General features: G+C 42.6%; 1 protein-coding gene across 2 annotated transcripts in view; it reads right to left on the bottom strand.

Annotated features, from left to right (window-relative positions):
* The window catches only part of LOC126377023 (ABC transporter G family member 23), a 129,024-nt gene that overhangs the window by 13,232 nt on the left and 100,415 nt on the right, over positions 1-15,377 (bottom strand). For both annotated transcript variants that reach the window (XM_050024630.1, XM_050024631.1), the window contains 3 exons: positions 13,296-13,491; positions 6,942-7,143; positions 6,350-6,464 (listed from right to left, as the gene is read on the bottom strand). In XM_050024630.1, the coding sequence (XP_049880587.1) occupies positions 6,350-6,464; positions 6,942-7,143; positions 13,296-13,491 (513 nt within the window). The remainder of the gene's footprint in view (positions 1-6,349; positions 6,465-6,941; positions 7,144-13,295; positions 13,492-15,377) is intronic.

Here is a 15,377-nt window from a genome sequence, read left to right as displayed (position 1 = left end):
CCTTTGTGGTTGAGCGTTCGGCTCACGATCCGGACGTCCCGGGATCGAATCCCCGTGGAGACATACCAGAAAAATAACTTTGAACCCTATAGCTTGCCGGATTGTCCGGAAGTAAGATGATCAGTGTTTCGGAAGGCACTTTAAGCCATTGGTTCCGGTTACCGGTGTTTTTAACCCCTCAATGGTTCAAACAATAATATTTTGCAACTAAAATATAGTCGAAAAGCCCACTAACTACTATTACAGAATTTTTTATGTCCCATTATCCCGTTTTTCCACAGGGGCCACTTACCTAACCTGAAGATTTGACAGGTCCGGGTTTTATACAGAAGCGACTGCCTGTCTGACATTTCAACCCGCGAAGGGAAAACCAGCCCAATACAGGTTAGGGGTCACATACCCTCGAAAAATACATTTCTCTGGGATGTGGGTTTCCTCACGGTGATTTCATTCAGTGCATCATTTATCATCGGTCCGCCACACTAACAACCGGCCTACAACGGCTACTAACTAGTACAGAACAGCATTTAGAAAATTCTGGAAATTCCAATATCAACTACGTACAAGTTACTAAACAGTAAGTACTTAGAACTGTCATTATACTTAATGAGTGGATAATTGGAGGAAGTCGAAGGTACGCGCCATAAAGTCATAATTACATGTGTGCAATAAAATGCATAAAGTCTTGTCTGTACGCTTATACAAGGCTAAACTCACGCCCTTAATCCCTAACGGGGGTAGCAGGCCCACAAGTAATCAAAGACATCCTAACATGGATATAATGAGCGTTATGATGACAAGGTTCAGTTTAAGGCTTATCGCCCGTTATTCCATCATGTTGGATGACACAATCCATCTGTCGGACAGACTAACGTCCTTGGAATGTTGGAGATACCAATTTAATGGTAACATAGCGGTAACACTTACGTCATCAAAGGGCTAGCAATGGCGGCTTGTCATCTTCTTCTGTCGTGTGGGTTGTGAGGTGGATTACCAATCCCATCAACCCTGGTGTCAGGGTTATTATTGAGCCGCCAAAGGCCCCTGACATGACTCGTGTAACGACTACACTTACATCAGTAAGTAGTAACCGGGACCAACGGCTTAACGTGCCTTCCGAAGCACGAATCATCTTACTTTCGGACAATCAGGTGATCAGCCTGTAATGTCCTAACCGAACTAGGGATCACAAAGTGATTTTTGTGATATGTCCCCACCGGGATTTGAACCCGGGACCTCCGGATCGTGAGCTTAACGCTCAACCCACTGGATCACGGAGGTTTGGATTGAGCATAATGGTAAAACTGTTTATCTTTACATAAAGATCAATAAACCCGTATCTAACGTCATTATTGTTGGTCACGTCTTGCCACAATGACGTGAATGTTGTGGTTTCCGTATGACTATGACGTTTTTCCAACAGCCTCCGTGGTCTAGTGGTTAGAGCGTTAGGCTCACGATCTGGAGGTCCGGGTTCGATTCCCGATGGGGACATTGTCGAAATCACTTTGTGAGACTGTCCTTTGTTTGGTAAGGACTTTTCAGGCTTGAATCACCTGATTGTCCGAAAAAAGTAAGATGATTCCGTGCTTCGGAGGGCACGTTAAGCCGTTGGTCCCGGGTATTAGCCGTAAAAACACCTCCACCAATCCGCATTGGAGCAGCGTGGTGGAGTATGCTCCATACCCCCTCCGGTTGATTGAGGGGAGGCCTGTGCCCAGCAGTGGGACGTATATAGGCTGTTGATGATGATGATGATGACGTTTTTCCATCAGACTCCGTATTGCGTACTTAGAATGGAAACAATTTACTTACCCGAAATGTGTTTTCGGGGGTATGTGACCTAGGCTAGTTTCCAACTAGTCAAATCAGTTACTATTCGGCTCTTAGTTTGTGTGGACTGTATGTGTAGATGGTGAGAGGTCGAGGTTTCTAATTCCAACTGCAGCAAAACACCAGATTGTTCCTTGTCACCATTTAATTAAATTATTATTAAAATAAAATACACTTACTTATATACTTTCGCGGGAGGCGTCGGCTATTCGATTCGTACAGCATTGCCATGCCAAAAAAATATTATTATTTTATACTTGTGTTGCCAGCAACAGTTACTTGTTACTAAACGTCTTTTTTTGACGTGACTTATTATAGATTTGCTGCAGATGGCATTAACTACTTGGCCGGAGTTACTAAACGTCAAAACACAAAATTACTGTGGAATTTGTATGAAAAAGCACACTGTGACGTCATTGAAAAACGCGATAAAATGTTAGACTTTCCTTTATTCCTTATTATTACGTTTTTCTTGATCAAAATTCATAAATAAGTTAAATAGAAAAACGAAAATGTTTCTCGTTAGTTCCAGATCTGTCTTTATTTAGAAAAAAAAAAAGAATTTTATAATTTATCTGGAACCTAGTACACGACCCAATTGAGCTGGTATTTCCTTCAGGTTGGAAGGTCAGACAGGGAGTCGCTTCTGTAAAAACTGGACCTGTCAAATCTTCAGGCTACTTAAGCTGACCCCGTCGATGACGACGATGGAATGTAAATGTACAAACCGGTAGTTTGACTCATAATATAACATTCTTTTATTCTCTGTGGGGAATCCCTTGGTTGTAATTTTCATCGAACCTGTTTGGGTGAGCGCGTGTAGATATTTCCTTTGTTACACTGATGATTCAATGCATTTTACGGAGTTTGTTAATGACGTGTGTTTCATAAATTTTATGCCTGTCGATTGCCCGTCCTTTTCTTTTTCGTCGGATAAGAAAATGACAGGTGTATTAACTTAAAATTTGATGGTGTGTACAGTAATTGCCGATGATCGGATGTCACTGTGAGCTATGCCGGAAAGGTATGAGGTGTGAGGTGTGAGGTATGAGGTGTGAGGTATGAGGTGTGAGATATGAGGTGTGAGGTTTTGCCGGCTATACAGGTTGTGAGAAGCTGCAGTAGTTTTAGGCGGATAAGACGTTCGTTATGTAAAACTTGACGATTCAAATTTTTGAATTTGAATTTGAAAAGCTATTGCATCTATTGATGAGACTTGCACAGGACCGGGAAGGATGGCGTGAAAGTGCGGAGGCCTATACCCAGCAGTGGGTGGATACAGACTGAGTAGATGTTACCATTTGAATAAAGATATTTTTGAGTTTTAGTTAGAGCTTTTTATGTATTGTTTAGTGTTGTTTTTTGTCGCCGGCAGAGAATTTCCCCTATAAGCTGAACAGACCAAAATTCTTCCGCCTTATGGGCTATTAGTATTTTCAGTTAATATATTTTTGCTTTATAGTGAAACCTACACAAACGCTTTTTTGAAAAAAAATTACATTCTGATGTGATTTTCCTTCAAAAACCTCGATTTCCTTCAGTCTTCTTCTATCGTTTGGGTTGTGAGGTAGAGTACCTCATCAACCCTGGTGTCAAGGTTACTATTGAGCCGCCAAAGGCCCCTGACGTGACTCGTGTAATGACTACGTACTTACATCAGTAAGTAGTAACCGGGACCAACGGTTTAAGTGCCTTCCAGAGCACGGATCGTCTTACTTTCAGACAATCAGGTGATTAGCCTGTAATGTCTTAACCAAACTAGGGATCACAAAGTGATTTTTGTGATATGTTCCCAGCGGGATTCGACCTCCGGATCGTGAGCCCAACGCTCAACAATTGGACCACATACATACATACATAAACAGCCTATATACGTCCCACTGCTGGGCACAGGCCTCCCCTCAATCAACCGGAGGGGGTATGGAGCATACTCCACCACGCTGCTCCACTGCGGGTTGGTGGAGGTGTTTTTACGGCTAATAGCCGGGACCAACGGCTTAACGTGCCCTCCGAAGCACGGAATCATTTTACTTTTTGGGACAATCAGGTGATTCAAGCCTGAAAAGTCCTTACCAAACAAAGGACAGTCTCACAGAGTGATTTCGACAATGTCCCCATCGGGAATCGAACCCGGACCTCCAGATCGACCACTGGACCACGGAAGCCGTTATTTCTTTCACTTAACTTGCATTTATTAACTTCGGGGGCAGAGTTCGAACCGGCGTTCGAGAAGCGACCCGATGTACAGTACCCACTTTAGGACTCTGTCGCACTAACATATTTGACATTTAGTGAGACTTACAGTTCAATTTGTCAAAAAAGTGAATGTGACATGGTACCAAAGTGTATACATATTAATGCTCGTGACGGTACCACAGGACCACAGTGTATATGTATTTACATACATACATACATACATACATAAACTCACGCCCGTAATCCCTAATGGGGTGGGCAGAGCCACAAGTAATCAAAGACAACTTACAGCCACTGTTGATACGAAGTCCAAAGATGGATATGATGAACCTTATGGTGATAAGGGATCAGCCTATCGCCCATAACATTAGTCCATCATGTTAGAGGACACAATCCCTCTGTCGGTTTTTACGACATGCCCGGGAAGAGAAGCAGCTGAACGTGTTCTATGTTTTTATATGCTCCCAGAACAGCATAGAAGCAATGTATATGTATTTGCCTATTACAAATCGGTGTATCGGTCTAGTTCTCCGTCCTTGCTTTGTGTCGGCTCGCCTGTCGGTTACGAAATGAACAAGCACGCGACCGCTGGCCAATGTAAAACATGATTGCGGAATCTTTGCCTTGATAATCTTTAAGCCATTTTCCTTTAGACTAACCACACTGAGGAGCTCGGTGGCGCAGCGGTTAACGCGCTCGTTCTGCGATTGTTGAAGTTAAGCAACTTTCGCAAAGGCCAGTCACAGGATGGGTGACCACACAAAAATGTTTTCATCTCGAGCTCCTCCGTGCTTCGGAAGGCACGTTAAGCCGTTGGTCCCGGCTGCATTAGCAGTCGTTAATAACCATCAATCCGCACTGGGCCCGCGTGATGGTTTAAGGCCCGATCTCCCTATCCATCCATAGGGAAGGCCCGTGCCCCAGCAGTGGGGACGTTAATGGGCTGATGATGATGAACCGCACTGAAGACTGTTGCAGTCAATCCGTTATACGTACATAAACTCACGCCTATTTCCCACCGGGGTAAATAAAGAGTTATTCGTGAGAGCAAAAACTTGCGCTGAGCTACGACCGTTTTGCGCTGCTGCACACATGCATACCTGGCGTGTTTAATACAGAGCTTCATCTGTGTTAATAATTAGCTGTATAAAAAATAAAACAAAAAAAAATGTTTATTTTCATTTAAGTATGTGGTTCTACGCGCGGTTGGAGGGTATAAGCTGGACTGAAATGGTGTCAAATGAAAAAGTGCTGGAAAGAGTTGAACAAAAGAGAACCATATTGAAGACTATAGAGAACCGGAGAGGAAATATGATTGGCCACCTGATACGACACGATTCATTTATAACAAACATTATAGAAGGAAAAATTGAAGGGAAGAGAGGAAGGGGTAGACCTAGGATAACATTTATGAAACAAATAAAAGAGAAGGTGATATATTGCACCTCTTTTTATTATTCCGCAGTTACTCTCATACTACCTCTGGGTTGGCTGGAAGAGATCTCTCTTAGAGATAAGTCCACCCTTGTAAACGTCCATTTCTTGTTTGTAATGTAACTAGTTGTTAAGTGCAATAAAGTATATTAAAGGTGCAGGTCGTGTCGTATCGGGAGGTGAAGGTTGCGGCGGGAAGAAGAGAGGAATGGCGATTACTCCACCGACAAGAGCGCAGCACTTAAATAGAGAGAGAGATGTGGTTCTACATTTGACAGGTTTTCGATGCCTCCCTTTAAGTTTTTTATAAACCTGTGTCGGGAGGCACCGTATCTATCTAATCTTCTACTTTTTTGTATGCATGTGCGTCTGTGGACCAGTAAAGATGATTGTACGTGAATAGTTACAAGTAGGTAGTTTTTTATTATTATGTTTGTCATTTCCATATCTCGGGACTATGGAGGCCCGGACGAAGGCGTGCGTGGGGCCGAAGCCAACACTATTATTTTTATCATCAAAACTCGCTGTTGGCAACACCAACACGCGCGCGCATGCTCGATACAAAGAGCCAGATGACAGGAGCGCCGCGCTGCGCGGGACCCACCCACTTCTCGACCGACTCCGCCGCCGCCGCACGCGCGCTAGTTTATTAATTCGTCATATAATTATTTCGCTGTAATCTAAAGTAATTAAATACATTTTTATACTTGTATTTAGCGTCGTTTAATTTAATTGTCAACACACAGTCTATTTAACATTTTGGTCCTTGCAGCGCGGCGCTCCTGTCATCTGGCTCTTTGTATCGCGCATGCGCGCGCGTGTTGGTGTTGCCAACACTCGCTAAATTCATAAATAATCATGTCGCGGAAATGTGCATAGAACTAACCTTGTTTCCTGGACAGCTTGAGGAATACATCTTCCAAGGAGACACAGCTGTACATGGTAAGCAGCGCTTGCGGCGACTCCTCCGCCAGCAGGCGCCCGCTACGCATCAGACCAATCTGTGGGGGAACAAATGGGTTAACAAAAGTCTGGACAATGACCCTGACACAAAGGTTGCTGAGGTTGGCCATCCACCTCACAACCCACACGGTAGAAGATGGAAATGTGGTAAACATATTGCACAAGGACAAATACACATTAAAGTTTGTCTGGAAGAAATTGCTACCTTAGCAATAAGGTCGCCTCTAGTATGTTTGTTTAATTTGTATTCTTATGTTTATTCCTTTTGAGCAATAAAGAATTGGGTAGTTTCCTAGGTCACAGATAAATTATGAAATTCTGATCACTAAATAAAGACAGTAGGTGACAAAAAAGTTTTGTTTTTCTATGTAAGTAACCTATTTATGAATTACAATAAAGAAAAATGTAATAATAAGTGCGAGATTTTGTCACGTTTTTCTGTGTCGTCACAGGTTGCTTTTTCATACAAATTCCATGAATTTCGTGTTTTGACATTTAAAAAAAATGATACTCACACAATGCGCCTGACGAGCCTCCTCGATGTAATGCGTGGTGATGATGACTGTCTTGTCCCCGGATGAGGTGATGCGGACCAGGTGGGTCCAGATAGACTGCCGTAGCAAGGGGTCCACGCCCACTGTGGGCTCGTCCAGGATCAGCAGCTCTGGGTCGTGCATGAGGGCCACTGCGAAGGATACTCGGCGTTGCTGACCACCGCTGTTGAAGAAGAGGGGTAGTTAGTAAAAAGTGTACCATAGCAGGGGTAGGCTTTTTTTTTTGACGTGACTTATTGTAGATTTGCCGCAGATGGCATTAACTACTTGGCCGGACAAATGGGGAGCGCTGAAGGCTCTCATCCGGTACAACGTTTAAGACAACAGGCCTGAGGGTGCCCAGTTGGGCGCGAACCTCGGGTCAGGGCGTCGTCTGTCGTGGTCTGTAGTGGGTCGATAGCGATAAGCGCTGAATGAGGGAAATCGTCGACCACGCCGGCGGGGTCGGTATCGGGGTCCTGAAGTGTTTGGTGTCGCGAGCTGATTGGCTGCCTCTATGGCTCAGGGGTAGGCAGAGATGCATACAATATACACTCCTCGCCAGCTATATTTAAGTCCTATTTAATAACGAGCCTAATGCCTTTCATCACATCACTGAATCAGAATCAGAATCATTTATTCAACGTAATTATCACGGATAAACTTGTTGAAGGTCAATCAGCAGCTTCACTAATTTAAGAGCCACACTCTTGTCGGTGTAGCATTCTCCATGATACTTTTTAGGGAAACATAGAGCAGTGGTTTATTGCCTTCTGCCCAAAACCAAATGCCATTAACTGGGGAAAAATCCAAAATGAAACCGCTTCTGCATAACCGCTCCTATACATCGCTATATGTTTGAATTCGCCGCGTCTAACAATATTTGTTCGCAACTATAATAACCACAGCATTCCTAACCTCAACAGATAAGCTATGAAATTACGAGATAATCAACGTTTCACGCTAGTACAACCAGCGTTACGCAACCAAAACTTTCGCTGTAACATCTACTATAAAACAGGTCAAAATATCTCTGAGTGAAATTTGATATTTGCGATGATCATGCAAGATTAACGAATACTATTGATCACTTATTCGTGCAGCATAGTAAGGCGATTCTCACATGGTTTGATTCCCGGTACTGGACTTGCATCAATGAGTTATTTAGCTTAACACGGTTGTCTTGACTATTAGGCTGCTTTTCCACCAGAGCTGTCCGACGTAGCTAAGCGGCGTGCGAGGAAAAATCCACCAATAAAATAGGTTTAAAGAATATTTATTTCTCCGTAAAACTTCGAGAAAAATGTTTGAAGAGCCAGGTGATAACAATTATTATGGCGAGAGAATATTAAAATACCTTGTTCCAAGAATATTTAATAGTATTGAGTTCGAATAGGAATGTTGTAGTAAGGCAATCTTTAAAACTAAATTAAAGCTGTTTTTATTGAAGTCATTTGATGAACTTATTGAATAGTTGGTAGATTTATAGCATTTAAGAATTAAGTTTAAAACTTGCTGTAATAGATATAAGTACTTAAATAAGTAATGAGTGCATGATTTCGCCAACAAACTGTCTTTCAGTTTGGCGAATGTCTTTAAAATTGTAAACGGTACTTATATTGTTATTAAAAAAAAAACTTTTCCACAGCACAGCTACACATCCTCGTACGACACATTTTACTCACATAGCTCTGGTGGAAAATCAGCCTTATACACGACGATTCGTAGCTCTAGTACTTAGTTCATCATGCGTTGAATGTATCTCTGACTACCCTAATTGGGAATATGGTCAGGGGCTTGTATGTTACTGTGATTTCTACCTGATACTACATACTTACCTACTCACTACTTGGCCAGACAAACGAGGAGCGCTGAGGACTTTCACTAGGTAACGATTCGAAACCCATTATCACCGACTGTAATTGGAATACCATTGTATTTAAGTCTATAAATTATGTAATACAAACTGGATTAAAAGAAAAGAAAGGAAAACATGAAACAGTAGGACTAGGGCCCTGTGCTGGGAGGTTTTCTGGCCACGTCTTTCCCTCAGCGTTACAGATTCCGATGTGGTAGTAGTTTTACAGCTAGTTACATAATATGTAATTTAATTTTGACGTTCAAAAAGCGCTAACTTTGTAAGCCAATTTTGAAAAATAAATATTTTTGAATTTGAATTTTTGAATTTTCGTGATGATTTTTGTTTTTATAGCACTTACCAGTGCTTAGGGCAACTCACAAAAAGAAAATTTAAATCGAAAAAAATATCTGACTCGGACGGGACTTGAACCGCTTGAATTTCGCATGCAGGAGGACCCGGTGGTGTAAAGGTTAACACGCTCCTCCCGGCTTGACAAGACCTGCGGGTTCAAGTCCCGTCAGAGTCAGAACTTTTTTCTATTCTTCTTCTTATCGTGTGGGTTGTGAGGTTGAATACCAGCCTCATCAACCCTGTTGTCCGGGTTATGATTGAGCCGCCGAAGGCCCCTGACATGGCTCACTTACATTAATAAATAGTAACCGGGACCAACGGCTTAACGTGCTTTCCGAAGCACGGATTTTATCTTACTTTCGGACAATCAGGTGATCAGTCTGTAATGTCCTAACCAAACTAGGGACCACAAAGTGATTTTTGTGATATGTCCCCATCGGGTTTCGATATGTCCCCTCCGGATCGTGAGTCCAACGCTCAACCACTATACCACAGAGGCCGAGTTTTTTCCATTTAAATTTTCTAATTATCACGATGACAAAACAAATTCTTACATAAGATTTTCACTATAAATGACTCAAATAAAACGTTAAAACGCGTAAATAATTTTTATTTTACTTCAATTCACGCCACGACAATACGATTATTTAGTTAAACAACCTCCTTTGTTTCTTACAGAGGCGTGTCTAATGCAATTTTATGCCATTTGTCAGTGTGTTTGCGCTCAATGTGACACGGTTATTGGTCACAGTTTCAATGATTATTGATATTTAAATTTTCCATCAGTTTTACAACGTGTGTAAGCTCCCGACGACCCGATTACTCTAGCCATAGAGGCAGCCAATCAGCTCGCGACACCAAACACTTCAGGACCCCGATACCGACCCCGCCGGCGTGGTCGACGATTTCCCTCATTCAGCGCTTATCGCTATCGACCCACTAGGGTAATTCTTTCAAATATTTTTCCTCTCAGACGACGCCCTGAGCCGAGGTTCGCGCCCAACTGGGCACCCTCAGGCCTGTTGTCTTAAACGTTGTACCGGGTGAGAGCCTTCAGCGCTCCCCATTTGTCCGGCCAAGTAGTTAATGCCATCTGCGGCAAATCTACAATAAGTCAGGTAAAAAAAAAAAAAACGTGTGTAAAGAAATGACTACATTTTAACGTACGTAAGCTCACGCTTCCGTTATATGCCTAAGTCAGAAGTCACCTAAAAGCTTGCTCTAAAGGCCCCTGACATGGCTCATGTAACGACTACGTACTTACATCAGTAAGTAGTAACTGGGACCAACGGTTTAACGTGCCTTCCGAAGCACGGATCATCTTACTTTTGGACAATCAGGTGATCAGACTAATAATAATTAATTAGGGATCACAAAGTGATTTATGTGATTTGTCCCCACCGGGATTCGAACCCAGGACCTTGGGATCGTGAGCCCAACGCTCAACCACTGGACCACGGATGTCGTTAATACAAATAATGATTACTTGTTTATAACACCAGTTTTGAATAATACTTCGATTTTTTCTTAATAAAAAAATAAGATATTTATAGATAATTAATAATAAGTTGTACCGTCAGTATGTTATATTTACCTTGACTATATGGTGTTAACAGGTTACAAACATAATGAACAACACGTGTGGAGTTTTTTGTGGTTATTTATATAAAAATAACTTACGTGTAAAACTCAAGATTATTTTAGCTGACTATAAATTGTAAGTTCTATGTTTCCCAAAAAGACGCTCGATCTAATCGAACGGATTGGTCTAGAGGAGGAGTTTTAAATATATGTTGGGATTTGGTCACAATAGATCTAGCCAGGTCGCAGTGGCCATTCGGGCTATATTGGTTCGAGCCCTCTCTTATGTAAATAATAATCTGCAATAGTCCTACACGGTCCTGCGCTGCCCGCATCCAGCGGCTTCCCGCGACCTTCACCAGATCATCGGTCCACCTTGTAGTGGGCCTACCCACTGACCGTCGTCCGACACGTGGTCGCCATTCTAGAACCTTTTCTTGCCGTCCTGTCGTCGTGGAGATCCTTGGGGGAGGCGTATGCCCAGCAGTGGGCGTCGTACGGCTGATGATGATGAGTCCTACACGAACCGGGGATTGTCTTTGGGTGCACCCCCTTAGTGTATACAGGGATAATCGCCGGTTGGTGTCACATCACATTTAGATTAAATTGTCTTAAGGGGCATATACGTGTTGGCTTCGGCCCCACGCACGCCTTCCAAAAGTCCGGGACTCCATAGTCCCGAGATATGGAAATGACGAACATAATAATAATAAGTTCTATGTTGGACTGGAAATCTGTTCTTACTTTTTGGACAATCAGGTGATCAGCCTGTAATGTCCTAATCAAACTAGGGATCACAAAGTGATTTTTGTGATATGTCCCCACCGGGATTGGAACCCGGGACCTCCGGATCGTGAGCCCAACCCTCGACCACTGGACCACGGAGGCCGCCAATTTTAATAATAATCAACCAATTCATAAAGGCATGTTTCCTGAAGCCAATATTGCTCTGGCAAATAATATATAACAATACCATGAATAGAATTCCGAAGTATAGTCATGCATCGTATTGACATAAATATACTCGTTTACTGCTTAACTAACATTAGCACAACGAATGACACTTCCTTAGGTGCTTTTAGATTATTTACTTACATATACTTACACATAAACGCATTTATTTATTAATTTAGTCAAAACAGACTTACAGACTCGTAAAATGCGCCTGACTTGGTAAATTACATATTACTAATATTGACAAAACATACACAATTTCCCGGGGACAAAGTTGGAATTGACTGGAAAGAAAATTGAATTGATTTGTTTTGAAAAATCAAAGCGAAAGGTCACTGACTGACTCACTTATCTGAAATCTCAAAAACCACAAGTGCTAGGTGATTCACATTTTGCATAAGGGTTCCTTTTAGGACTTAGGTCTTCACTAAGACGGGATTTTGAGAAATTCAACCCCTAAGGGTTCAAGGGTGTATGAAACAAACATACACACATAAAACAAAACATGTATGAAACTTCTATAGTTTTAATCTTCTTATCGTGTGGGTTGTGAGGTGGAATACCAACCTCATCAACCCTGGTGTCAGGGTTATTATTAAGCCGCCAAAGGCCCCTGATATGACTCATGTAACGACTACGTATTTACATCAGTAAGTAATAACTGGGACCAAAGGCGTAATGTGCCTTCCGAAGCACGGATCATCTTACTTTCGGACAATCAGGTGATCAGACTGTAATGTCCTAACCAAACTAGGGATCATGTTTTTTGTAATATGTCCCCACCGGGATTCGAACCCGGGGCCTCCGGATCGTGTGCCCAATGCTCAACCACGGGACCACGGAAGCCGCTTATATAGTTTTAATAATAGGGTATCTTGCGCACCAAGTCGCGAGTAGCAGCTACTACTCCGATAAATCTATTTTGCATAAAAGATTAGAATTCCTATATCTACCTCTATTATTACCTTAGACGTTATTATAGACTAATAAATAGTGTCAGTCTAAGCTATTACTGTACTTACTTACGTACAGAGAATATAAGGAAAATATATGTTAAGTTTATGCGGAAGAAAGACAAGTGATAACTATGTCATAGTGTGTCTAGATGATAGTGTGAAGTAACGGCCTCGGTGGTTCAGTGGCTTGGGCTCACGATCCGGAAGCCCCGGATTCGAATCCCGGTGGGGACATATCACAAAAATCATGATCCTTAGTTTGGTTAGGCTATTACAGGCTGATCACCTGCTTGTCTGAAAGTAAGATGATCCATGCTTCGGAAGGCACGTTAATCCGTTAGTCCCGGTTACTACTTACTTACTGACGCAAGAATGTGGTTGTTACACGAGTCATGTCAGGGGCCTTTATCGGCTCAATAATGTCCCTGACGCCAGAGGGCTCGTGAGGTTGGTAATCCACCTCACAACCCACGTCACATGTACTTATAGGTACGTCTTCTTTATACCTACGTCATAAAAAAATCTACTCAATACTCCGCGCTCAAAACGTGCTCACTCAAAACGCGCTCACTCAGAACGCGCTCACTCAGAACGTGCTCATTTAAAACACTGCAGAAAAACAAGTTTACTCACCTAAGATTCTTGACCATCCGGTTTTCGCTGGGCAGGTCGAGGAAATCCAGTAGGAACCGCAGCCGCTCCAGGATCTCCCTGGTGCTCATGCCGAAGATCCATCCGAAGTACATCATCGTCTCCTTGATGGTGAACTCTCCGTAGAGGGCTATCTCCTGAGGCATGTAACCTACTCGCTTGCCTGGTACTCCGGAACCTGGGAGAAAAGTTGGTGTAATATATAATTTAAGTAATATGTATATTACCATGACATGGCTTCACACCTGGTGTAGGCAGAGGTTCATAGTACAGTCATGAGCAATATAATGTACCCGCTTTAGGACTCTGTCGCACTAACATATTTGACATTTAGTGAGACTTACAGTACAATTTGTCAAAAAAGTTAATGTGACATGGTACCAAAGTGTATACATATTAATGCTCGTGACCGTACACTCCTCATCACCTATGTTTAAGTCTCATCTAAGGGCGAGCTTGTTCCCATTAACCGGGCACATATCCTGGAAACCACGCGATATCAATTATATACAATATATGATATGAATTAGAACTCCCTCCGTGGTCCAGTAGTCGAGCGTTGGGCTCACGATCCGGAGGTCCCAGGTTCGCATCTCGTTAGGGACAAATCACAAAAATCACTTTGTGATCCCTAATTTGGTTAGGACATTACAGGCTGATCACCCGATTGTCCAAAGAGTAAGATGTTCCGTACTCCGGAAGGCGAGTTAAGCCGTTGGTCCCGGTTACCACTTACTGATGTAAGTACGTAGTCGTTACATGAGTCATGTCAGGGGCCTTTGGCGGTTCACAACCCACACGATAGAACAGAAGATATTGAGGGCTTCGACCAATAGCCGTCCGACATATATTTACAGAACGATGACTGACAAGTATTATGATTAGAAACGACCCAGATTTCTGACTCAGAATAGCATATAACCCGGGTGCTTTCAAGGCCAGAGTGAACAGGCACCTTCTGGGCGAGCGAGCTCCATCTTAGGCCTCGTCAATGCCTTCGGGCAAGTCTGGAGCCAAGAGCAAACCCACCAAAGGTAAAAAAAAGCAATAAAGTATATTTTAATTGAAAAGTTCACTGCACTATATCTTACTTCATTGTAAAGTTGCATTTTTAAACGAATTCAAAGTCACTGACTCATATGACGTCAGTTACATGAAAACTTATTCAATATTCAGGTTTTAATCTGCTAAAACAAGTAAAAAATCTGCTACATGTATTGTTTGTTTTTCCCACATAATAATTTTGATTACTCCCAGACGATAGTAGGTACTTACAGCTGAGATAATAAAAAAAAACATATAGGTTAGTGACGTCGCAACGAAAACTTTGTGGGATGATTCAGACCATGATTCTTAGTAGATACCAAGTGTTTTGTATTATTTTCAATTTTATACTTTTGCGATAGAAATTCCATTGTTTACTTAACCTCGTAAGTCCCGGATTTCCAGACACAATAGTTAAACAATGGGATTTGGATTTTAAAAGGACTTTGGGCCTTACGACCATATAGTAAGACCAGGAAGGGGTGAGGTCGACGCACGATGCGATTGGTGCGGGGCAGAGAGTTAACGTTCTTTACGTAGTAATAAGGAGCTCGGTGGCGCAGCGGTGAACACGCTCGGTCTGCGATTGTTGAAGTTAAGCAACTTTCGCAAAGGCCGGTCATAGGATGGGTGACCACATACAAATTTTCATCTCGAGCTCCTCCGTGCTTCGGAAGGCACGTTAAGCCGGTTGGTCCCGGCTGCATTAGCAGTCGTTAATAACCATCAATCCGCACTGGGCCCGCGTGATGGTTTAAGGCCCGATCTCCCTATCCATCCATAGGGAAGGTCCGTGCCCCAGCAGTGGGGACGTTAATGGGCTGGTGATGATGATGATGATGTCGCAATAATTATTCTTTACTCTATGAGCTGACTAAAGAAGGCTCAACGGCTCAGCCGATTCTAAGACTTGCAAGGAGGTTATTTGCAAATATTTGACTTGTATTTATCGCAAATTATTGCTATAAGCTTGTCGTGGTAAAATGATGCTAAGTGCTGACGTCATGAAGGTCGTATATG

This window comes from Pectinophora gossypiella, chromosome 22, assembly GCF_024362695.1.
Source record: "Pectinophora gossypiella chromosome 22, ilPecGoss1.1, whole genome shotgun sequence".
Taxonomy (NCBI): Eukaryota; Metazoa; Arthropoda; class Insecta; order Lepidoptera; family Gelechiidae; genus Pectinophora; species Pectinophora gossypiella.
The sequence above is the reverse complement of the archived record's forward strand: the minus strand, read 5'-3'. Positions and strand labels throughout refer to the sequence as shown.